The 23,895-nt window shown below is 39.5% G+C and overlaps 2 protein-coding genes across 7 annotated transcripts in view; one reads left to right on the top strand and one right to left on the bottom strand.

Moving 5' to 3' along the window:
- nsd3 (nuclear receptor binding SET domain protein 3) overlaps window positions 1–3,632 on the bottom strand; it is a 31,983-nt gene extending 28,351 nt beyond the window's left edge. For all 5 annotated transcript variants that reach the window (XM_047160774.2, XM_047160775.2, XM_047160776.2 and 2 more), the window contains exon 1: window positions 3,381–3,632. The gene's annotated coding sequence lies outside the window, so the exon portion shown is untranslated. The remainder of the gene's footprint in view (window positions 1–3,380) is intronic.
- Window positions 3,633–9,288: 5,656 nt separating this feature from the next.
- letm2 (leucine zipper-EF-hand containing transmembrane protein 2) lies at window positions 9,289–23,163 on the top strand. Of its 2 annotated transcripts, none has more exons than XM_053686938.1 (11): window positions 9,289–9,390; window positions 10,839–10,909; window positions 13,267–13,684; window positions 15,651–15,794; window positions 16,245–16,385; window positions 17,854–18,057; window positions 18,133–18,252; window positions 18,484–18,603; window positions 19,248–19,340; window positions 19,569–19,634; window positions 20,103–23,163. In XM_053686938.1, exons 2-11 carry the CDS (start codon window positions 10,863–10,865, stop codon window positions 20,154–20,156), a joined length of 1,407 nt encoding a protein of 468 aa, XP_053542913.1. In that variant the 5' UTR covers window positions 9,289–9,390; window positions 10,839–10,862; the 3' UTR covers window positions 20,157–23,163. The 2 variants fall into 2 exon arrangements, with proteins under 2 accessions (XP_053542913.1, XP_053542912.1); XM_053686937.1 differs by having other exon boundaries at window positions 9,317–9,659.
- Window positions 23,164–23,895: the final 732 nt, after the last annotated feature.

Raw genomic sequence — 23,895 nt, 5'->3', positions numbered from 1 at the left:
ATAATATATATATAATATATATATATAATATATATATATATATATATATATATATATATATATATATATATATATTATATATATATTATATATATATATATATATATATATATATATATATATATATATATATATATATATATATATATATATATATATATATATATAACCAATCCTGTGTCGTGTCAGTTTTAGCCCAGGTCAACTATCTGGCTGTATTTCAGCTCGTGCTTGGGTCCTATTTCATTGCTAATCCAAATAATCCCACAAGTTTTCTACAGGATTGAAGTTGGGGGATTGTGCAGGACAAGCAAAGTGTCCTATCAGTGTTTACACCCATTCAAACACAGATTTGGTCATCATCCTAGAATGTATGAGAGTCAGTGTTGTGTTCTGCTTGGACATGAAGGACAAAAAAAGTAACCTCAAAGTCCGGCCAACAACGGACGATCCGCTTAACATTACATTCGTTCAGGTAAGCACCCATTTGACACTGTAGTGGAACCATTTTGTCCTGGGAGCATTTGCACAAGAACCTGAGGTCCATTCACAGTTAAACTCAACTATTTTTCAGTTTATAACAAAAAGCTTAAAGCTGCACAAAAGCCCATGAGTCCATCTCTTCAATAATGCATTCTATAAGGGTTACATATAAAGCCACTGTGAGCGTCCTCTCTTCAAAGAGTTCCCTTGTGGGTTTCACGTCTTTTGTGAAACGGAACAATCGCATGCGTCTGTGCACGGTTTGCAAATGAGACGTTCCTTTTCATGGAAACGTAAATAAATACAGTGTTATCATACAGATTTCACCTCAACAGAGCAGGTCCAACTCATGACAACGAACTGAAATACCGTGATGACAAATACCGGACCACATATTGTACAGGACACAGAAACGGCTGTGTTTAGATCACTGCCCACATGACCTGAAAACGGAGGATACCTGCTGGATGAATTTCCTACTCGAACATTTGTCTTGCAGTATTGCGTTCCAAACAAAGATGAATATGGAGAGATACTCCCCACATGCAATCACAAAGCGTAACAGACTGAGATAGAGAAGCTGGTGTTTGTTGCACAGCTGTACAAGCAAACTGGAGTTACTCATTGATAAACAGCTGAAAGGTCTTTAGGTTATTACAGAATCCCAAATGCACGTGACTGTCTAGTGCCTAAAAGGTTGTAGAGGAGATATTTCAATTCAAACTTTGTACTAGAAGGAAATGATGGATTTTAACAGCCTTGCTCAAAGGCCCAGCAGTGGCAACGCTACCATTTGAACAGAAGATCAGAAATTCAACGTCTTAACCACTGCGCCAGGATCACCACGTTATACATCTTACTGAAAAACCAGAACTTCACAAGAACAACCACCGCTTTTTTTTCCCCCCAACCCAACTTGGGCTCCGCAAACATTTAAAAGAAGCCTTTATTTTGTCACGTATTGACATTACACAATGAATTTTTTTTTTTTGCATATCCCAGACTCCAGGGTCTGCCACGATACAGCACCCCTGAAGCAGATAGGGCCTGTTAAAGGCTTTGCACAAGGACCCAACAGTGGCAGCTTGGTGGTGATCGGACTTGAACACCAATTTCATCATCAATCTGCAACTATAGTACAGTGGTATTATCACTCAGCATGATGGGCCTTTGGGAAACCGTGAACCACAGAGAACACTGCTGGTGGCTCCTAACCTTCCAGAGAAGGTTGCGATCAAGTGCCCAAAAAAAGAAAAGAAAAAATAAAGTGTGGTTCTAGCACATCATCCGGGATGATATCCTTATTTCTACGAAGGTGTTTAATAGAAATGCGTGATGATTTATGCATGCAGTTTACACAACTCTTAACCGCAAGCTACGAGCTTTCCGTAAACTTGGGGTAAGGGGGACATTTTGTTCCTGACCCACGTCTTTAAATCAAAAATATTCTAGTATTCAAACGAAAGCAGCGTTTGGGTTCAAACTGCTTTTGTGATGGTGTAGATTTCACCATCTGCGGTCCTGCACATCCACAGTCCACACCGTACAGTCCTGGTTAACTCATCACATCAACACTTTCCTGTTTACTAACTGTACTCCATCCCATCATCCGGCTCTTTTTATTATTATTATTATTATTATTATTATTATTATTATTATTAGTACGCACCACACTACTTCAGGTTTCAATATGACAATCACTTACAGTTAAATATCGTCTGGAAACATTCCCCGAGACGCGTGTGTAAACGTGTGGATTATATGAACAGTTAATGAGTGTAACAGACTACAGAGCTTCATGTGGTACCAAGAGTGTTCCAAAACTTCCTAAACTGTCTGAGTGATACTTTTTTCTGACGAAGAAAGTGTCGTCAAATCTTCACAAAGCAGTTCTAAGAGCTTAAAATATGACGTTGTGGCTTCATTTCGTTGTCTGGTGCTGCAGTAGTGACTGAAATTAAACAAAAAAAGAGTGAAATATTGAGTGTTAAAACACACTGAGGTAAACACTGTAGCAAATTAGCCGAGACAGATGCACATCTTCACCTCAGAGTTCTTACTACACTGTAGCTAATTCCCTGAAACTTTATTTCTGGTACACTTTACTCTTTTTTTGAAAAAAGATTTTTTTATAACTACTAAAGCAGTGTTGCTAAACTTGTATGCTCTTAAACCATGTCTCCAGCTCTTGTAACACCTGAAATAGCACTGCTAACTTAATTGGAACATTGTTTGCTGTCAATGCTAACGTTATCCTGCTGAATATTTACCGTATTACAAAAAATATATAAAAGATAATACAACAAACATTTTCCAACCCTACATTTCCCACCGCTGCATTGTTGGACATACAAAGCGATAGTACGTCAAAAATGTTTAGTTAATTGTATTTTATCTCGACATTTAAGGGGATATGATGCTAGCATGTTGGCTTTAGCTATGCCAAGTGCTATGAAAAAAAAAATTCACCTCGCTGTGATATGAAACGGTTTAGCAAGGAGTCTAAACATGTCTAAATGTAGTCGGTTTGGTATTTTCAGTCTGAAGTCGAGTCAGTAATGAAAAGGGACGTGTGAACTGGTTCAAGCGCTTCGTTTTCCTCTAAAAGCGCATACGATAACATGTATGCGAAACCGAAGAGCCAACATGGCTGCCCTTTAAATCAAACTGGCCCGTTTACGTTTGTAACCTTTCCGACAAGTGGCCGTTATTTTAGACGGAAAATCAGGAGGGGAAACCGGCAGTGTGCGTTTTTATTATTATTATTATTATTCGCCAAAAGGAAAAAGAAAAACTAAAGAGGAGGAAAAAGCATGCAGGGCTGGGGTTGATTTTGACGCCATGAGAGCAAACAACGAGGCAAAAAACAACAGCAGAATAAAAAAAAATGTCGGTACCTTCAGCGTTTCCCATTCTAAACAAATACAGCAAATAATCTGATTCCGGGAGCAGAGATCAGAAATCTAAAGCGATCTACACAAAGGCTGTGAGCAGAGCAGCTGCAGAGACACGGAGCTCCGCTCAGGCGAGGCTTAATTCGGGAGAGGCCCGATGGTTTAGTGCAGATCAGAGCAGATTGGACTCCCATAGATTTAATTCAAGCCTTTGCTCGCTAGCTCTCTCCCTCTGGATGCAACAAAAGCCCTTCTGCTCGAAGCGGCCCGGTTGCCAGATTGGACTAAAACCGGATTGTCATATCAAATCGAATGACAAAATAACCCTGCAGAGTGGCGAGGATGATCAGACAGGTTACTGAACCGAGTTTTGAGCAAATAAATATGAAATAAATATGTCTTCCTGGGTGGAAGACAGCGCAAAGGTCTAATCTTGCATTCTGATCGATCCAATCCAATCCGACGATGCTGCTCAATTCAAGTCGAGCAGCCAAATCTGGCAACCTGATCAATCGGTTTAATTTACCTGATCGTGGCTGTCAAGATCGGACCGGATCAACTGTCATATCAAAGATAATGACAAAAATATCATGACCAAATATTTTTTTTTCCAGATTTGTTTTATCAAAAGATCATGGTTTCAGGGTTTCAGCATGATTTCCAAATCTGATGAATCAAGGTTTCCAGATTAAAGAGAAAAAAAAAACAATGTATCTAATACATCTAATCTAATACACTTTTCAAATTGTTAGGGTGTCGGATTAGATTTTTTTCCTCTAATATTCAGCTCCAACATTGCAATGATTAGAATTGTCATGTTGCACTGATCATACTGGTCAGGGTTTCCATATTATTATTATTATTATAATTATAATTATAATTATTATTATTATTATTATTATTATTATTGTTGTTGTTGTTGTTGTTTTATTACAATCATCGTCATCATCATCATCATCATCATCATTATCATAATATTGTCTTAAAAACCTGATTGTTCCAGATCTAATCTGGAAACTTTGATAGAACCGATTGAACTATTGATCCTGTTCAAAACAAGATGTTCAATCTGGCAACTTGATCAATCCAATCCATTTTTATCCAGTTGATCAGTCAAGCAGTTTAATTGATCTTGATCATGGCTGTCAGATTGGATTGATCAGACTGGGTTAGCAGTGTAAAATTTTCCGGATTAAGGTAATTGACAAAATCCACAATTTTATCACCCTGGATCACTCAGGATACAGCTGGCAAATGTTATCATTATTTAGACTGATCAGATACAGGATTTTCCAGGGTTGCTGGATGTTCTCGATCATCCAGGAATTAATCAACCCACCTTCATGACTGCATTGATTATAGTTGATCATGCATGGTTGCCAGATTGGTTTGATCAGATAGTTAAGGTGAATGAATCAGTCAGGGTTGCCTAATTAAATGAATCAATGACAACGAATTAAATGAATGGATACCCAAATACAAGCTGGTCATCCTAGTACTAATTTAACATGTACCTCGGGTAGAATTGCAAAACATAACCAAGTAAACAAAATACAAACAAATGATATGCATTCTATAGATCAGGATTCTTAAATATCACTAAAATTAAATACATCATATGATTAGCAGTTCTCAAAAAATTATCGTGCGTTATCTGGCAACACTGCTCAGCGCGAAAAGGAAATCCTCCTGATTGGCTGTGCAACGTGGAGTGAAATGCATGATGGGATATGTAGTTTTTCTAGACTACACGCAGCTCAGGTTGACTCATTCCATGAGAAACATTCTACTATATACAAATTAATAACATAACGGTATAACTGTTTCATTATATTGGGCCTAATTATTTACTTCTGTAATATTGTACACTTACTAATAAAAAAAATTAATCGAATAATTTTTTTCAAGGATTACACTTTAAACATCACTGAAACATAGTGCATGAATTCATAAGTATTGATTTTTCTCCTTCATTCCTATGTTGCCTTGATAAAGACAAGGCATGGTTTGGTTCATGGGGTCATCAAAGGCCATATCTCAAAAAATATCAACATCTGGTGTAATACCATACAAGGTTTTCTATCTAATACAAACAAAACACTGTACATTTCTCTGTAATTAAATAAGTTCAGTTGTTTTCTTTTCGATAGCTCATTTAATTCAAACAGTACCAGACATAATTTACTGAACCAAAAGTACCGTGCAAAAGTCTTAGGCACATGCTGTAGAAATGCTGTAGAGCAAAAACATACCTTCAAAAACTATGAAATTAAATGTTTCTCCATTTAAAAAAAAAATACTATAAAGAGCAGTAAACTGTAGTAAATGAAACATAGACGATATTTGGTTTGAGAATCAAAAAAAAGTAGTCTCAGGTAGAATTAGTGCAGTTTCATAAGGAAATGAGCTGTAAGTGTTATTGAGCATCTTACAGAACCAGCAACAGTTCTTCTGGAGACTTTGACTGTCGCACTTGCTTCATTTTTTTTTGCAGCGAAACCCAGCAATATTCATTATGTTTTTTTATCTGAAAAGTGTCTCATCACTTAATATACTGCTTTCTTTATCGACATCCATCCATCCATCTTCTACCGCTTACTCCTTTTCAGGGTCACGGGGAACCTGGAGCCTATCCCAGGAAGCATCGGGCACAAGGCGGGGTACACCCTGGACAGGGTGCCAATCCATCACAGGGCACAATCACATACACACTCACACACCCATTCATACACTACGGACACTTTAGACATGCCGATCAGCCTACCATGCATGTCTTTGGACTGGGGGAGGAAACCGGAGTATCCGGAGGAAACCCCCACAGCACGGGGAGAACATGCAAACTCCACACACACAGGGCCACAGTAGGAATCGAACCCCCAATCCTGGAGGTGTGAGGCGAACGTGCTAACCATGTGTTGAGGGATGGCACACTCTCTATTCACTGTCAATCACTAGATAATCCTAGGTATCTGTGAGCTCATATATGCGGAAGAGGGAAGATAGCAGTTTTCTTTTTCGTGTGTTATGTATGAGCAGCGGTTCGAAAAGATGTGGTATCACGTGTGTCAGAGGAAGCCGTGATAGATGAGTGGGAACTGGCAGGTGAATGAATTGGAGAGAAAAATGGAGAAACAACAATAAAAACAACAACAACAACACCATATCCGGATGTTAGTACAAATAGGTCAGGATCTAAGAGAGGAGTTTAATTAGTGCTCATTTAAGTGCTTGGTGTAGAGGTAGGGCTTCAGGCTTTGTTTGAAGACAACCAGTGTTAAATGATTTGTGTTAACACGTGCAGTGTACATCTGATGTCAGGTCATACAGCCAGTGGAAATAATGCATACGGTCAAGTGTCTGACTCCTTTTAGCCCACAGCTTAAAATATCAAACTCAGCACGTGCTTCACAGGTGTGAGCTGTGTGTGTGTGTGTGTGTGTGTGTGTGAGAGAGACACTAACTTTAGGCCAGTGTGATTCATAACTATTAGCTCAACCTGGGTATTTTACATATCTGTGTTTCTGTGCTCTGACCTGTCAGGTGACCGTGGATTATCTGTTGTGGTTGCATATTGATTGAAACAGAGCCCATGTTGTCTCATAGCTAAGCAGTCAACACAAGAATTATTGGCACCTTAAGAAAACAAGCAGAAATGGTTGGATAAAACGAACACTGCACACAATCGGGGCAGCCGGTATAAACGTATTTGGACTTTTGTGGAATTGAGTGCAACAGCACTAGCAGTGGTGAAAAAAACAACAGACAGAATGTCTGAAAAACTGTGGCTGGGGCTGATTTCTTTCTTGCCCAGACTGTAGATTCATGCAGACGATAGCCCTATTTGAATTGAATTAATTTATTAGGTTGAGATCGATATAAGCATTTTTTACACGTCTCTTCAGTGGTAAAAATCTTGGATCTGAACAGCAATAAAATGAGCACAGGAGGAGTGAGTTTCTAGCAGGTTGTATATTTTATGAACCTAGATGTTTGTGTGATGCTGTATGATGTATGCTGATGATAATGATGATGATGGCGTCAAAGAGAAGAGACACTGAGAGCAGAACAATGAACGTTCATTGTTCGTTTTTGTGACTCGGTAAGTGTTTAATATCTTTTTTTTTCCAGCACGAACTACATCTACATCAGAAATCACAGACATGTGCATCCAGACTGGACTGAAATGATAAAACGACTGCTGAGTTTGGAGAAAAAGGGTAGGTAATAATTCAACCTGTAAAGTTCTCAGTGGAGGCCTGAGAAAAACATTGACATGGCTGAACCTGATGGAAATAAAGTCAAGGTAGAAGTAGGAAATTACCCCAGGACCCCATCTGTATTTAATATGGTCTGTATAGGGCTTATGAGTGACAGTCGTATCAGGTGATTACACCGAGATTTGAACTCCATTGAGCTTTTTCCTCAAAATACCTTTGAAGAACAAACTAAAAGTAAATAGTCCAAGCACACATTGTCTAATCAAAGTACAAATTACACAGAAGGACACACGACAGAACTTTAAGTTTAATGTTTTTTTTTTGTTGTTGTTTTTTTTTTACGTAAGGGTCACAACTTTTTACCATGATTGGTAATCAGAGGAAACACCGCATAAACCCAGTACAAACACAAACATTTTTAAATAACAAACGCAGCTGCCTGTCTCTCTTTAAGTGGGTGTCAACTATTACAGACACCCACTTAAAGAGTTAAGTGGGTGTCAGTAATAGTTACTCGGCATCATCCTTATTATGATGTTCCACATAATCCTTTTTCTCCACAGACCTGTGCTGAATCTGGCCCTCTCCAATATGGCAGACACATTGATGTACCGCGCTAGCTAACATCAGCAGCTAACATGACCTTTACTGTATTCCTACCAATGTTTTCCTATCTATGCTGTCACTTAATGCGTTTACATGGACAACAATAATCCACTATTAATCCGATTAAGACGATACTCTGATTAAGAAACTACCATGTAAACAGCAATTTTCAATTACCTTAATCCGATTAAGGTCATACTCGAAGTAAGACATGTGGAGTACTCCTGTTTTAGTCGCATTATCGATGTGTATTACAGACATGTACACACTTTAATCACATTATTAACGTCGTGTGAGAGTTTTCACCGCATTTTGCGACAGGACACGTACACACACACGGCAGTGCTCAACACGGCAAAAAAGAGAGCGCAGTTACGTCCCAAACCGCGTACTTGCCTACTATAGGCCTGTAGTAGGAGAAATACATGTATCTCGGCTACTATATAGTATGCGATTTGGGATGCAGCCCACGGCAAACTATGTTCTATTACACGTAAAACGGGTACATGAAAGGACTATTCTAAAAGCGACTCATGTAAACACCTTAATCACAATATTGTCTTACTCAGCGTAAGGTAAATAATTATATTACTGCTGTCCATGTAAACGTAGTCACTGATAATATGGCTTAAAATAAGGGTATTTGCATTTCATAGATGTAAAAATGTTTAAGATTTTGCACAACTGGGAATGATTACAAGTTTTATTTGAAAATCCCCCTTGTAGGTTTAACAATACTGGAAATATGAGTCAACGAGCGTGTTTGTGTGTATGTGGCTGCTCATGGCAACAAAACAACACCGTTGTCTGCATAACATCCATTTTCAACTATGACGCTTTAGCAAGTAACATCAGATCCCTGAACGGTTTCTCTGCCATTTTCTTCTCAAATATGGCGCCGATGCTGATCTGAGATCAGGCAACGCTTCCTATAGCATTCCGGGTATCGCATGTTCAGCGAAACTAATTTCTATTGGTTGTTTAATGTGTCAATCACACCACGTCCGTATCCTGACGTAAAAAACCCCACCTGACATCACATTGGTCAATCGACATTTACCTCCTTTCCGAGTCTCATGCCGGTTGGTGGCGTTTCCTGTCAATCAAATCAGGCTCCTCCTTCATCCGGGCGTCCCAGCTGCTGCCATCGCTTCAGTAGGGAGGCTGAGGAGAGACGTCGGCCTAGCTCGGTAGCTACAGTCGGTCAATTTGACATCTGATTTACTAACATCCCCGCTCTATTTAACAACATAGACGACCGGAGGAGTAACTGCTTATCGTGAATGGCTCATATCGTTTTTAGAAGAATTGTTTCTCCTACAGCATCGTGTACACCGAAGAAGAAATTTAACCCCCATAGCGTTATCGCTTATAGCCAAACTCCATTTTCCTCACAGCCGCGTCAAATGATTTCCGTCTAACAGCGTAGACTTTTTAGGACACTGAAAGATTCAAACAGGTATTTATTTGCTTCACATTTACGGTAGAAAGTACACTTTTTTTTGCAGTTTGCGCTGAGGAAAATCGCTTTATGAAGTAACATTGCCGCATGTTTAGGCATTAGGCCGAATCCATAATCGGTGTGTACTCCCTATAAAGGTGGCCTACTTGTAAGGGGAAAATAACGACTTTCCCCTATCCTATTTAGTGTGCTATGTATCCAATTGGGATTCGTCCCATTATACGCTTCAGTATTGCTCTTGAGTGTTATTTACAGCCACTGTAGAAAATGTGGACGAATAGTTTTCACTTTAAATTGTTTTGACTGTACGGTGTCGTAGTTAATAAATATTGAACATACAAAGTGCTCTATTGAGGGTGTGGGAGCGATTTATTTAGTGCATTGTATGTTAGGAATAGGGAACAGGGAACCGACTCTTTTATCCGAGTGCTCTTCATGTGTCGAAATTATTCAATGTTAATTTTGCATAATGTCTGGAAAAAAATCCCCAGATTTAACACAGGAAAGAGCCGGAAATTAATAAATCTAAAGAAAAGAAGTCGTTAATGTCCAATCAGGTGCTTGTTGATGTGAGTAAAAAAGGATTTAGATGCTTTAAAGGGACCAATGCCGTAATAATTTCAGGAAAAGTGTGTTATGACTAATAATATCGTTCGTGGTTCTACGTCATCATAACAGTACTGCTAAACCTTTGTGCAACCCCCCCCCCCCCCCCCCCCCCCATAGAACTCCTGTACAGAGTAATGCACTGATATTACTTGCATATCACAACAATGTGTATACGTATAGTGTGTGTGTGTGTGTATATATATATATATATATATATATATATATATATATATATATATATATATATATATATATATTGTGTGTGTGTGATACTAAAGGCTGTTTTCTATGCAAATGAACCATTTTTTTGTTTACTTCATAGACTGACTTTTTTTTTTATTCGTAACATTTATTAAATGTAATAAATAGGTATGTCTGGCCTCAAACTATGTTAGCGTGTTACAAACTTGGCAAGCAGCAATCTGACACATGCACCTGCCCATGCTTTCTGGTGTCGTATGGCGTTGTGACACACCACCACAGCGGTGTGTTGTTCTTTTTACTTTTTCCCACCACTAATGTTTTTCTCGACTTAACAGCCTTGTCTTTTTATTTTTTATTTGGCAGGACGGTGTGCGGTGAGACCTCATCATGGCCGTGTTTAGCTCCCAGGTGCTGCTTGCAGTCACGAGATCAAGGTGAGGCGATGTTTAAATTTTCAGGGATGTGATTTAATTGAGCTTTTCGATCACTGCTTTGCACATGTAACTAAGATGTGTGCTGATAATCGCGCTCGTGCTATTTTGTTAATTAGTAAAATATCATTAGGAGAGGTGCAAGACCCTTAACCCTCAACTGCTCAGTCGTATAAATGTAAGTGGCTCTGGATAAGGGTGTCTGCCAGATGCCGTAAATGTAAATGAGATCATTTGAGTGTAGTTATTAGGTTTTCTTAAATTTCTGGTTGCATTGTAGTCCAAAGTTATCTATTCGTATCTATTAGGTGTGCTTGGCATGGGATTAAGAGCCAGTGTTTTAATCCCTTATCTTGAGGTCATATTTATTTTATTAACTCATAGCTCCACTGAGCTCAAATTTTTATAAATGTGTGCTTTTTAAAGGGACTTTTTTGTTTTGTTGTGTTTGTGTTTATTTCTTCGCTTCGCTTGAGCAGGTGCCAAATGGAATGAAATTTGTGCCAAAAGTGTCGTACTCAACTTTTCAAGAAATGAACAACAGCCTGCAACAAGAGCAGGGAAACCAGTCTGCAACTGAACTCGGTGGCAAAACCCGAACGCGGTCTTCAAATAAACAACACTCTCTGTTAACAGTCTTCTAAGCTTCCTTTTCATGAATCGTGGTTTATGGACGCGCCGCCAAAGTTTTCGTTTACACTTTGAAACGTTTCGCAATATTACGGTCGCCGTTCTGACACCTACGACCTCTCGTGTGGGCGGGGCTTAACAATCTTAGAAAACTGTTAACGAAGGATGCTGTTTATTTGAAGACCGTGTTACGATTTTTGCCGCCGAGTTCACTGTTTTCAGTTTCAGAAATGCCGAGAGGTGTGTGTGTGTTCAGGCTGTATTAGTTAGGCTAATTGCAGTGTGCTCGTCCAGAACGATTGATGAATTATAAACTGTGAGGTTTTATGACCTCACAGGTGCTGAAAAGCTGCACATGATTTCTGATTGACCTGAATGATGAACTTATTAACCGTTTAAAGTCCCTGACCTATTGAACTAGAATGAAGATTTGTTTTTTGTGTGAGGGTTTATTTATTTATTTATTTATTTAATTATTTACAAAAATTAAGTATATCTGTAAATAGAAAGCGCTTCTGTAAGTCACTCTGGATTAAGGACATCTGCTAAATGGTGTAATTGTAAATATTAGTCTTACTAGCGGCTTATAGGGCAGTGGTGGCTGAACGGTTAAGGCTCTGGGGTTACTGATCAGAAGGTTGGGAGTTCAAGCCCCAGCACCGCCAAGCTGCCACTGTTGAGCTGTTTCAGCTTGAGTGAGTCCCTGATCAAAGTGAGAAATCAATTTTTCATCCTGCAGGATTGCGCTAAGCTTTTGCTGCTTCCAGAACAATCAACCATGTTATGTCGAGTACACAGAAACGTTAAGTTGTGAGAAAACTGCTTTTGTTACATGGAGATCACGAGAGAGAGAAAGACATGAGTAGCCTCTTAGGGCTTCCGTAGAATCCCTGTCATACTTGATAAAATTGTCAATAACCTGAACTTTTAATTTGAAACAAAACTTGAACGTGGCCTGAAGACATTCCTAGCGTTTGGTATGAATTCTACATGTTGCATTTGGAAAAACACCAGCACCTCATAACTGTTAAGGTAAACGCTGGAGATTCCTGAGCGTTTTGTCCAAAATCTCAAAATTAGAGGTCTGAAACATACCGGACGACGACAATTTCTAACGTTAGCTGTATGTTACACAGTGGATCAAGGCCATTATTCTTTTCTTTTTTTTTTACTGCGCCAGAAAACCTCTGAAATTGATTTTGTTTATTGTACATTCTAGGCAAAATGTGTCAGTGAGGTAAAAATGAATAGAAAAATATAATCAAGCATGTAGACGTTTAATACACGAACATGTAACTGTTGTGAAACATGCTGGGTATTATTATTATTATTATTATTATTATTATTATTATTATTATTTAACACAGTGTTATCATTTGCTATTTGCTTTTAGTTTTGGACTTGCTTTCAGTTTCGTGTTGTGTTTAACGTTTCCTGTGGGAATCCTCTAGAATTTCTAATGTTATCTTATATCAGATATCCACATGGTGAGGTTTTTCATTTTAACAGGAAAAGGTCATACTGATCCCTTCTTTTTTCCACCTCATGAACAAGTTTTTTTTTTTTCCTCCATAAATATCTTGAATTATGACTCTTTTTTTTGTATTTGGTAGCTCGTCACTGCAAGTTTGGTGTCAAATAAGATTTGTAGTAATGTTAAACATTGTAAAATGTATTAAATTGAACTTAAGGCTAAAATTGATTTGTTTTTTTCATCCTGTCTTTCTCAGGGGATCGTACTTGCTCTCCAAACGGCATAGCTGTCCCCCTCTCTCCTCTTCCTGTATCCGGTACCACATCGCCACGTTGGAGCTCTCGTCCCACAGCACACCCAGACCTCTCTACCTTCACATCTCCCGCACCGCCAAGCCACAGACCTTCTCCGTCCCCGCTCGGACCCTCCACTCCTCCTGCACCTGGCTCCAGGAAGTGAAGAACACCCCCGCTGAAGGCGAACAGGCGAAGGGGGATGTCGTTCCCGAGCCCGTCAAAGCCGTGGCTCGTAAATCTCTGGGGCAGAGAGTGCTGGACGAGCTGAAACACTACTACCACGGCTTCCGGCTGCTGGGAATCGACACGAAGATCGCCGGACGCATGGTGTGGAGGCTGCTGCACGGACAACAGCTCACCCGCAGGGAGAGGAGGCGGGTACGTTCAGGGGAATTTACACATGCGAAGACACAAAGTAGCCCTGGGGAGGGTGGAGGCTCTTTTAGCTCAGGGGAGAATGGGACAGATTCAGCAGGGAGGGGGCTAGTTATTTATGCACAAGCTTGGTCACTTCGGTGCTTGATGGCTAAAATTAGGAATGACTCGTTTAGTGAAATGTTGGTGTCGTTTCACAGATTTAGGTTCTCAAACTGTGGGTTTCACTTTGTTGTGTGGAAATAGAAATACACAGTTTATACAGATGGGTGGAAATGGAAATTGGCAGGTGGAAAAATCCACAAGTAGCTGATAGATCTTAAAAATTGCGTTTAGTTGTTTATTTAGTCCTGCCCTGAATAAGCGAGTTCACATATCAGATGTTTACATATAGTTCAAAAGACAAGATAATAACTGAATTTACACAAATAAACCAGTTCGCTTGGTTCTTAATACTGTATTACCTGGATGATCAAGGACTGTTTTTATGTTTTGTGAGAGTTCATGAGTTCCTTGTTTGTCCTGAGCAGTTAAACTGCCCACTGTTCTTCAGAAAAATCCTCCAGGTCCTGCACATTCTTTGCTTTTCCAGCATCTTCTGCGTATTTGATTAATTTCCAACAGTCAGTTTGTTTACATGGACAACAATAATCCACTATTAATCCGATTAAGACGATACTATGATTAAAAAACTACCATGTAAACAGCAATTTTTAATTACCGTAATCTGATTAAAGTCATACTCGGAGTAAACACAAATCGAATTAAGACATGTGGAGTACTCCTGTTTTAGTCGCATTATCCATGTGAATTACAGACATGTAAACACCTTAATCACTATTAACGTCGTGTGAGTTTTCACCGCATTTTTGCGACAGGACACGATCACACACGGCAGTGCTCAACCGTATTATGGCAAACCAGAGAGCACGGCTGCGTCCCAAACCGCATACTTGCCTACTATAGGCCTGTAGTAGGAGAAATACATGTATCTCGGCTACTATATAGACGGTAAGTACATGGTTTGGGACGCAGCCCACGGCTTCAAGCGGTCGTCTATTTGCACGTACAGAATGACAAATAATTAACCGCACTTAAAGTGTTCGTAAAATTTTTTTAATAAAAACACCCAAAACTGTATACGGTACCATAACGAAGATGAACTGTATATTGATACGTGAAATTCTGGAGGGACGTCGGACGGCGTGGCGCGGTGACGTAATGACGTGTGCTGTTAATTGAACTATGTTCTATAACGTGTAAAACGGGAACATGAAAGGAGTATTCTAAAAGCGACTCGTGAACACCTTAATCAGAATATTGTCTTATTCAGACTAAGGTCAATAATTAGATTACTGCTGTCCATGTAAACGTCGTCACAGACTATAAGATGTTCAGATCCATCTGTTTCCCAGAGGAGGACAAAATAACAATTTGGGGGTAAAATTCTCTGATGGTACAGAGTGGCTTCCTGGCAGTTCTTAGTTTAGCTCTCGGGTTTTGGAAGAATGAATTTTTTAGGGAAAATACGGTTCTGCGATGACTATATTTGTCGTCTCGTCTATTGAACTAACCCCGAATTCCCCGTTGTTCTCGGCAGCATTTTCCTAAAGCTTTTAAACACTAAGGCTTCAGGTTAGACCAGGAGTCGTCAGCTATCGGTGGAACCAGACTGTACTGTAGCGAAGCTACAAGGCTAGAAACATTCTGAAAGTTTTCACACACACTTTATGGATGATTTTATTTACCGTCTCTAGTCTGATTAGTGAATTAATCTAATCACCGGTCCATATCGCTGAAAAATGGTAACGTGAAGCTCTACTACAAAAGAATACAAAGGCTAGGAAATGAGGTGAACCCCTGGGGAGTTGGTTTCTGTTTTCCCCCCATCATGCTTTGTTTAAGTTAACAGCTAATGCTAAGCTATTTTTTTTTTCCTTTTCTTTTCTTCCTCCCCTTCCCTTTGCAGCTGATGAGGACATGTGCTGACTTGTTCCGTCTCGTCCCTTTCATGGTGTTCATCATCGTCCCCTTCATGGAGTTCCTGCTTCCTGTCTTCCTCAAACTCTTCCCTGAAATGCTTCCCTCTACTTTCGAGACGGAGTCCAAGAAGGCAAGTACTGAGTAATCATCAGATTTGAGCTGTCTGTCTGAGCTAAGTATTCGAATATATAGTCGTGTGAAAAAGGAAGTACACCCAATGGGAATTTTATTTATTTATTTTTGGAATATTTGGACAAGTAAACATTTGATCGTCTTTGAAACAGTGCCCATTAATGACGTTGATATGCTTGAACAAATCCACAAGGAAAATGAGCTTTTTCAATCATTTATTCAAGAGAAATATCAATAGATGTGATGTTCTGTGGAAAAAGTAATTATACCCTTGGCCTCAGATTCTAACGAATGACTCATTATTGTGTTTTGCACTAATAAAACAACAAAACGTTGTGTGTGATGTATCGCACTGTCTTGGGCCATGATTGTTTTAAGCTTCAAGATGGAGCGTTTCGATAAAAGAAGGATGAGTTTCCGTCATTTATATCTTTAATTGCCGCTGCAGGAGGAGAAGCAGAAGAAGGGACTCGCAGCTAAACTGGAGCTGGCCAAGTTTCTGCAGGAGACGATCGCTGAGATGGCCCGCAGAAACAAAGCGGCTGTGGGAGGAGACGAGACGCAGATGTTCTCCACTTATGTACAGCAGGTACGAGAACGTCATCAATTAAAACGGGATGATCCTGCTTTCTTAACATCTCCTGTCATATTACATTTTTATACTTTTAGTAGTAATGGGATGATACCACAAATGCCTCCGAACCCCCTCCCCCCACCCCCGGGAGGTTCACATTCTCGTCACATTTTTCACCCCTGATGAGTTTGCATCTCTGGACTTTGGCATTAGTCATCTCTGTGGCACTGCATATTTGAGCCCTTTCCCTCATGTATTTAAAAAAAAAAAAAGAAAAAAGGGTATTGGCACTATATTTTTTGAGGTTATTTCTGACCATTAGTAGGGAACGTTTGATTTATATACGTGAGGCGTTTTAGGAAAAACCTTGACATATCACTACGATTGAACTTGGATCAGACTCAAATCAGGTCTTGGCCAAAATCGTTTGCCAATAACGTATAGAAACCATAAATATGACCGGTACAGTACGATATCCTAACAATGTCGAAATATTTTTATTTGCTTCTTAATCTGTCCTAGACGTCCTGCAAAGATAACGATAAAGTCTTGTCCACCCAAGACAGATGCATAAAGACAAGTAGAAACATTACAAACCTCTTTTTTGCTGTTGTCCAGTTCCTTCCTTGCTTTCACAGCTACAGCTTTGAATTTTAATAAACAAGGTGGTGTTTGTCTAAGGCCACGTTAGCTAAGTTGAGGCTCCTCACACAGCGAATGTGTCCGGCTTCGATCGAGTTCTTAGAGAGCTATGTGCTGTGGTGAAATGGAGTAAAGCCTACTCAGTTCAGTTTGTAATCAGATACCAGCTGTCAAAATGTCCAAAATGCTCCTGCAGCACAGTCGGATGGAAATCGATCTCCCTTTTTGCTTTTGGGGTAACCAGATTTCAATATGCTAGAACCTCCCGTGTAATTAGAGGTCGACCGATTGATCGGATTTGCAGATTAATCGGCACTGATAATCGATTGCTGGAACTGACCGGTTTATTGGCAAAAACCCACACCGATATTTTTTCCCGGTTACGTCACCCTGAGAAGGGTCCGCTGTCATTATAGAGTACGAGAGCGGCCTCTAGAGGCGAAATATAAACTACCGCTAACTAACGATGTTATTTGAAGTGTTTTTGATTCGTTTTGGAAGTCTATATTTGTTATTTGCAGTGTTAACTTCTTGGTTCCGTTCGGATGTACATCTTTTATATACAGGTACCGCCCGACTTGGTTATCGGTATCTGTAAAAATCCACTATCGGTCCACCTCTAATTGTAATGGTGATGCATGCCACAGAGTAAGATATTTCAGTTTCAAGAAGCCTGTAATATCCACAACTGTATTTGGTGGCAAATGTTATAATGTGACCTCACACGCAGTCGAGTCAGAGCTGGCAGAAAGCGCAAATAAGGCACACGTTTAATATAATGCCCAGACGTGATTTATGGATGTGCATAAGGAAACCCTGTGTGACTGGTTGTCCTGTCCAGGTGAGACACACTGGCGAGCAGCCCAGCACGAAAGACATCGTGAAATTCTCCAAGCTTTTCGAGGACGAACTGACACTGGAGCACTTGGAGCGCCCCCAGCTGGTGGCTCTATGTAAACTGCTGGAGCTGCAGCCCATCGGCACCAACAACCTGCTGCGCTTTCAGCTCATGATGCAGCTGCGCACCATCAAAACTGACGATGAGGTAATGAGTAGCTGCTGCTTGTGTGCCTGTAGCTCCTGACCTGAAATATAGTTGATAAAATGTCTGTCTGTGTAGATGATCTCTAAGGAAGGCGTCTCGGCGATGACCGTAGCGGAGCTTCAGGCTGCGTGTAGGAGTCGGGGGATGAGATCTCTCGGTCTCACCACAGATCAGCTACGACAACAAATCCAACAGGTACATCATCAAGTAGAGCACCTCTGTAAAGGGATGGACAGGCAGTGGGTCTCATATGCTTGGTTAATGAATGCAATGTGAACAAATCTTTAGTACACAATGTGTTTTTTGAGAAAACAGGATGTGAATGGATCTGCACCATATTGAGTTTAAAATTCTGAAATGTTGATGCCTGATGAGGATATGTGCTATGGGGATACCCTTTAATGCCATGCTGTATTTGTGTTGCAGTGGCTGGATCTGCACTTGAAGGAAAATGTTCCTCCATCTTTGTTGCTACTTTCCAGAGCCATGTACCTGACGGACCTCAAACCTAAACCTCCCGTTATTCCTCCCGTGCCCAAACTGGAGGTACGTAGTGTTGAAAAAGCATGCAAAAGATCTTTTGATGGTGATTGTTTACATACATACAACTGATTTTTTTTTGTAGCATGAGACCAGCAAAGATGCCGGAGAAAATGAAATCTTGCCACATGTAACATAAGAGAGTAAATAAAATGACTGGAGAGTGTAAAGGTATCCGAGGTTCTGTTCTAATCTCTGACGGAAGGTGTAGTAGATAACAGTTTATCTGATTTCCTTGAAAAATATGGCAGGATAAATATTTATAACATGGCAGTCAATGAATATCTTCAGTTGCAATCAAAATTATTCAACCCCCATTGCAAATCAGGTTGATTGTCAAACTTGGGCTCTACCGTAACAGAAACTTGGCCAGAAATTCTAATGTCAGCCAAATAATATCGGACCCTTTTTCTGATGCAGAAAGTTGGCACTAGTTATGTCATACCATATCTAGTGCACTATATAGTGAAGGATTTCAGATTTAGCCTCGCTCTAACCTTTGAGACGCAAATAGCTTTGTTGTACTGGGAAATTCGTACGTTTGTTTGGCTACACGTGGATACACACACACACACACACACACACACACACACACGACTGCTAAGATGTCTTCGAGTTCAGATGAATGTTATGTAATGTGTGTGTGATAGAAATCTCCTGTTGAGAGTGAAGCTACAGCAAAGTCCCTTTCCTCTTCTGTGGAAATGCTGATCGACTCCGCCCCCGTCATCAAGGACAGGAAGGTTAGTGAGACCAGTGTCTCTTTTTTAAAAATTGTATTTATTATATTTATTACTTCCCACCCCCTACCCTAGCTGTCCTGACCCTACGTAAAAGAGCTATAAGGATCTCTTAATCTCACCGATATGACCAGTATAGTCTAGAATAAAAGAATTGAATGTGTAATCATTTTAAGTGTGTGCATTTTGCGGTCATTACGTTAATCTAACACGTTATTAACTCTGTTTCAGGCGGAGGAATTGGCGGAGAAACAACGTGATTTGGACATGCCGTCACCAGAGGCTCAATTAATCCATGTAAGTGTGTATACATATACATGTATGTGTGTTTAGGAGTGCTCCTTACTGGTTAAAGAGTAACTGTGTTCTATAATTCAACCCCATGCGTCGGGATTTCTCGTACCACTCCACAGACTTAATCAGTTTTGAAATCGTCACGATCCACTTTCTGTGATCTGTACAAAGCTGTTAGTTCTACCAGAGGAGGATGGAAATGGAGTCGAAGCGATATTTATCGTTACCAATGCACAAACGCAACAGGAAATGTTCATACAGCATCTCGGTCACATCTTTAGCAGTGACCAGTAGCCTTTCGAATCTATGCCTTATCACTATTGCCCACAAATTTTACTTACACACACACACACACACACACACACACACACACACACAGAGAGAGTTTAGACCTATTTAAATTGGGTAGGAAATAGTTAATGGGATACATCTGCTTTGTCGCTCATCCACACGTTTGTTTCTTCCTGTCAGGCTAAAGGCGCGGAAATGGCGCAGAAATCCAAGATGAGTGCCAATGGACTTTGAAAGGCTTCTCCTGGAAAATACTCCTTGGGCTCTTCCACATCTGCCATGAGGGCACGCACTCAGTTGCTGTCGCGTGCTCTCTCTCTCTCACACACACACACACACACACACACACACACACACACACACACACACTCCAGGATCTCAGTGATGGACTCCGAAGCGCCTGTGCCCTCCTCCCGTGCGCCGTGGCCTATTATTTTAAAATTTATTTTCTTGTTCACATAAAATAGAGAACTAGAACATGAGCTGAGGTGAGAGTCAGAGAGCGGTGCTTAAGATAATATACAGCTAAAGAATAATTTCCTTTCTTATTGTGTACATTTGTAAATAAACTGTAAAATATTACCGGCACATTATTAATAATAATAATGATAGTATTATGAAGACATGCTCCTCCATTGGATGCGCAGCTGTACCGTATTTATACAGCTGAGAATCTGGCATGCTGTTTATTTTTATTTTATTTTTATATCATCCATGCCCGAGTGTAAGCAGGTCACGTTTCGATTTCCTCCGTAGACGGAATGTCAAGTTTACTCAAGCTGTGTCGAATCCTCGGCATTGTAGGATGAAATAAACCAGCTCTCAGTAGCGCACTCGAATTTTCAGACCCGCTTGTGTGTTTGCATAAAATAGTGCGATCGTAAAGGATATATTTTTGGAAACAGAATTTAAGCAGCTGCCTTTTTTCACTATGTAAAGATCAGACGGTGTTTGTATTTTAACTGAATTATATACATTATGTCTGTAAAAGTTTTTTTTAGACAATTTAAAGCCCTAATCAGGAGTCTTGCAAGAAAAATATGTAGCATTTTCTTTCTTCTTCTGGTGTTTGGGTGAATTGTAAGTGTGTGGGTAACACCAACCCAACCCCCCATTGCATTTGTTAAAATACTGACTGTATGGAAAAATGTCAATTGTAAAAATAAATGAACAAAAACAATAGCATCTGTAGAAGTACTCAATAACTTTTGGGGTTTTTTTTTCCCATCATAATTTTAGTTTTGTAGGTGTAGAAGCATTTTTATATTTTGAAATCAAAAACCACATACTGTAGTCCAACCTATTAAACCGAGAGACTGTCCAGAAAGCTTGGATCGAGATGTAACAACGTTTGCTAGATAACTGGCTACGAGTTGCTTACGATTGATTCGTTTTAGATATGAGCCTGTATAATCTAAGACCTTTTTAATAACTGGTTGGAGCCAGACTTCTCAGCCATTTCGCAGTCAGGGACCCTTTAAGCTGTAAAATAAATTCTAAAAAAGTTTATAAATGATAAAAAATAATCAATTCCATTCCCTCAGCACAGATTCATTTTAAGAACCTAATTCTACATTGATGATGTAAACGTGTACTATTTGTAGTATCAGCAAGCCCACATTGGATATAACCTCCACATCTGCCTTCAATTTGTTAACACGTCTCATCTTTCACCATTTAACCTCCTGAAAAATATTTGCAAATGTGTAGTTCTACCAGTTCTGTGCTGTGTGTCTGAAATTGCTCCCTCACTCACTCTGTAGTTCACTATTTTACTATATAGGACACTATGTAAGGCATTATGGGTAATAGTGCACTATCCAGGGAATGTAATTTGTTGACAGTTTGTGTTTTCCTTTTTTTTTTTTAGAACACACAAAAGAAACAACCCCCCAAAAAACCCCCAAAGGACTCAATTATAGCACAATATGGTACCTAACCCTGCACTATATGGTAAACATGTATGTTGAGAAACAAATTAAGCCACGGCTCTGGGTGTTTTCTGGCTCCTGCTCTCCTGCTGGATATATTTTATTAGTGTTAAACCCACAGTTTGAATAAAACCGAGCAGAAAAAAACGGGTTTATAGAGAGTGATCACGCCTTTCTGTTTTTACTGTGTTTGTTTGAAACTGAGAACTAGCTAGAGATGATGTTGAAACCCTGTAATGTGGGTATTCGCAGTCTTTGATTCCTCATTGGGGCTTTAAGAGAGATTTAATGTTACTTTTACTGGAGAAATGCATACAATTCTGTTCTTCATGATCACCCTGCTCCCTGTGCGATAAAGTAACGCCATTTAAGACAGCCAAGGGGATTAAATGAGGGCTTGTGAGAAACAGGACTGAAACACAGCCTTACTTTCTGATTTGTTTTTTTTTTGTTTTTGTTTGTCTTTTAGCTTAAGTTTTGTTCAATGAAAATGCAGAACCTCATTTCCAAAGCGTAGCAGCAGCACACGTTTCCGTGTTATCATGGCTTCTAACTCTACAATGATTAAAATAATAATAAATCCCAGAGAATGTGGTGCAAGACATTTGTATGATCCAAAATGAGTGGTGGGCGTGGCCTAATATTCTAACCTGTACTATGTCTAGTTCTGATGAATGTGTGCAGGTGTCACGAGAGATCGCAGATGTGTATGGTGAGGTGGAATGTATATAAGGTTTATCCAATGTTAGCCCCGCCCACTTTACACTGAAAGGCAAGAAACTGCCAAACTATGTAGAAATTGAAGTCTCTGGACATTTAAACTAACATCATGGAAAAGTCAGAGTCAGGTGATCAGATCTATTTTTTTTTAACTGTTATGTTGAATTGATGAGGTTTATTTTTTTAACATCACCTGCAATTTTGAGTCGGACCTTTTAACACTTCATGCCTTTTCATTTGGTGTAGTTTAGAACTCCATGGCTTTACTTTGGCACAGTTTTTTTTTTTTTTTTTTTTAATGTAATATTACTGTCTCCAGGAAATTTAGGGTGCTCATGACCTGCTCTGTGTTATAATGATTTACCCGCCTCGTCAGCTTCCCCTCATGAAGTGTCCCACAAGTGTACTGTAATACGAGGCAGATTTTTCAGTCTGGTTCCCTTTATCAGCTTGCTAACTAACTAGCAGATTAATACAGAGATCGTGATGATGATTTCCACCAAGGGGAAGTTGGCTATGGTTTGTTTAATAAAAAAAAAAAAAAAGTGTTAAGACAGATTGGAAAAATAAAACCGCGTTTAACAGCGTAACACCGAGGCTCTGTGTGTTTTGTGTGTGCTTTTTCTGCATGAAGAAGAAAATCATAATTATGGAGTATGTGGCCTTTTCAGGACCCTTTATTTATTTATTTATTTATTGAATGAATGAATGAATGAATGAATGAATGAATTGACTGTGTTTGACAACCAAATCGACAACTTGTTAAAACATACGGCCTAAATGTTCTAGCAGCTGAGCAAGTTTGAATCCGCATTGTTGCGCTGTATATCAGGAATTCTCAAGTTAGTCGATACAATCATTCAAATAATAAGCACATTACTGAAATGTTTCGTGTTCATAGTTCTCATAATTTTACATTGAGGAACATTAGTCTGAAATTGTTCCACAAATTGTAGATGCAGTTTTTCACAGATTGGTGAACTTCTGCCCATCTGTACTTCTGAAGGACTCTGCCTCTCTAAGATACTCTTTTTATCCCTGATCTGTTCTCAGTTAACCTCCAGCTGTTTCTTTTCAGTAACACTTATTTTTCCAGCCTTTTGTTGCCCCGTCCCAACTTTTTTGAGAAATGCTGCAGCCAGCAAGTTAAAAATGGTTTTCTTTTTTAAATTATAATTTTTTTTTTAAATTCGCTTTAAACGTTTGATATGTTTTGTGAATAACGTGGGTTTATGAGACTTGCAAATCAATGCATTCTGTATTCATTTACATTTTACACAATCACTTTCACATCTCAGACATGATGTCCAGTAGTCCAGTAC

The sequence above is a fragment of the Ictalurus punctatus genome, chromosome 16 (assembly GCF_001660625.3).
Source record: "Ictalurus punctatus breed USDA103 chromosome 16, Coco_2.0, whole genome shotgun sequence".
Lineage (NCBI taxonomy): Eukaryota > Metazoa > Chordata > Actinopteri > Siluriformes > Ictaluridae > Ictalurus > Ictalurus punctatus.
The sequence above is the reverse complement of the archived record's forward strand: the minus strand, read 5'-3'. Positions and strand labels throughout refer to the sequence as shown.

Coding starts and splice junctions, on each gene's coding strand:
- letm2 (XM_053686938.1), top strand. CDS start 10,863: ATGGCCGTGTTTAGCTCCCAGGTGCTGCTTGCAGTCACGAGATCAAG. Junction 15,795..16,244: donor TCGAGACGGAGTCCAAGAAG/GCAAGTACTGAG, acceptor TTGCCGCTGCAG/GAGGAGAAGCAGAAGAAGGG. Junction 19,341..19,568: donor CCGTCATCAAGGACAGGAAG/GTTAGTGAGACC, acceptor ACTCTGTTTCAG/GCGGAGGAATTGGCGGAGAA.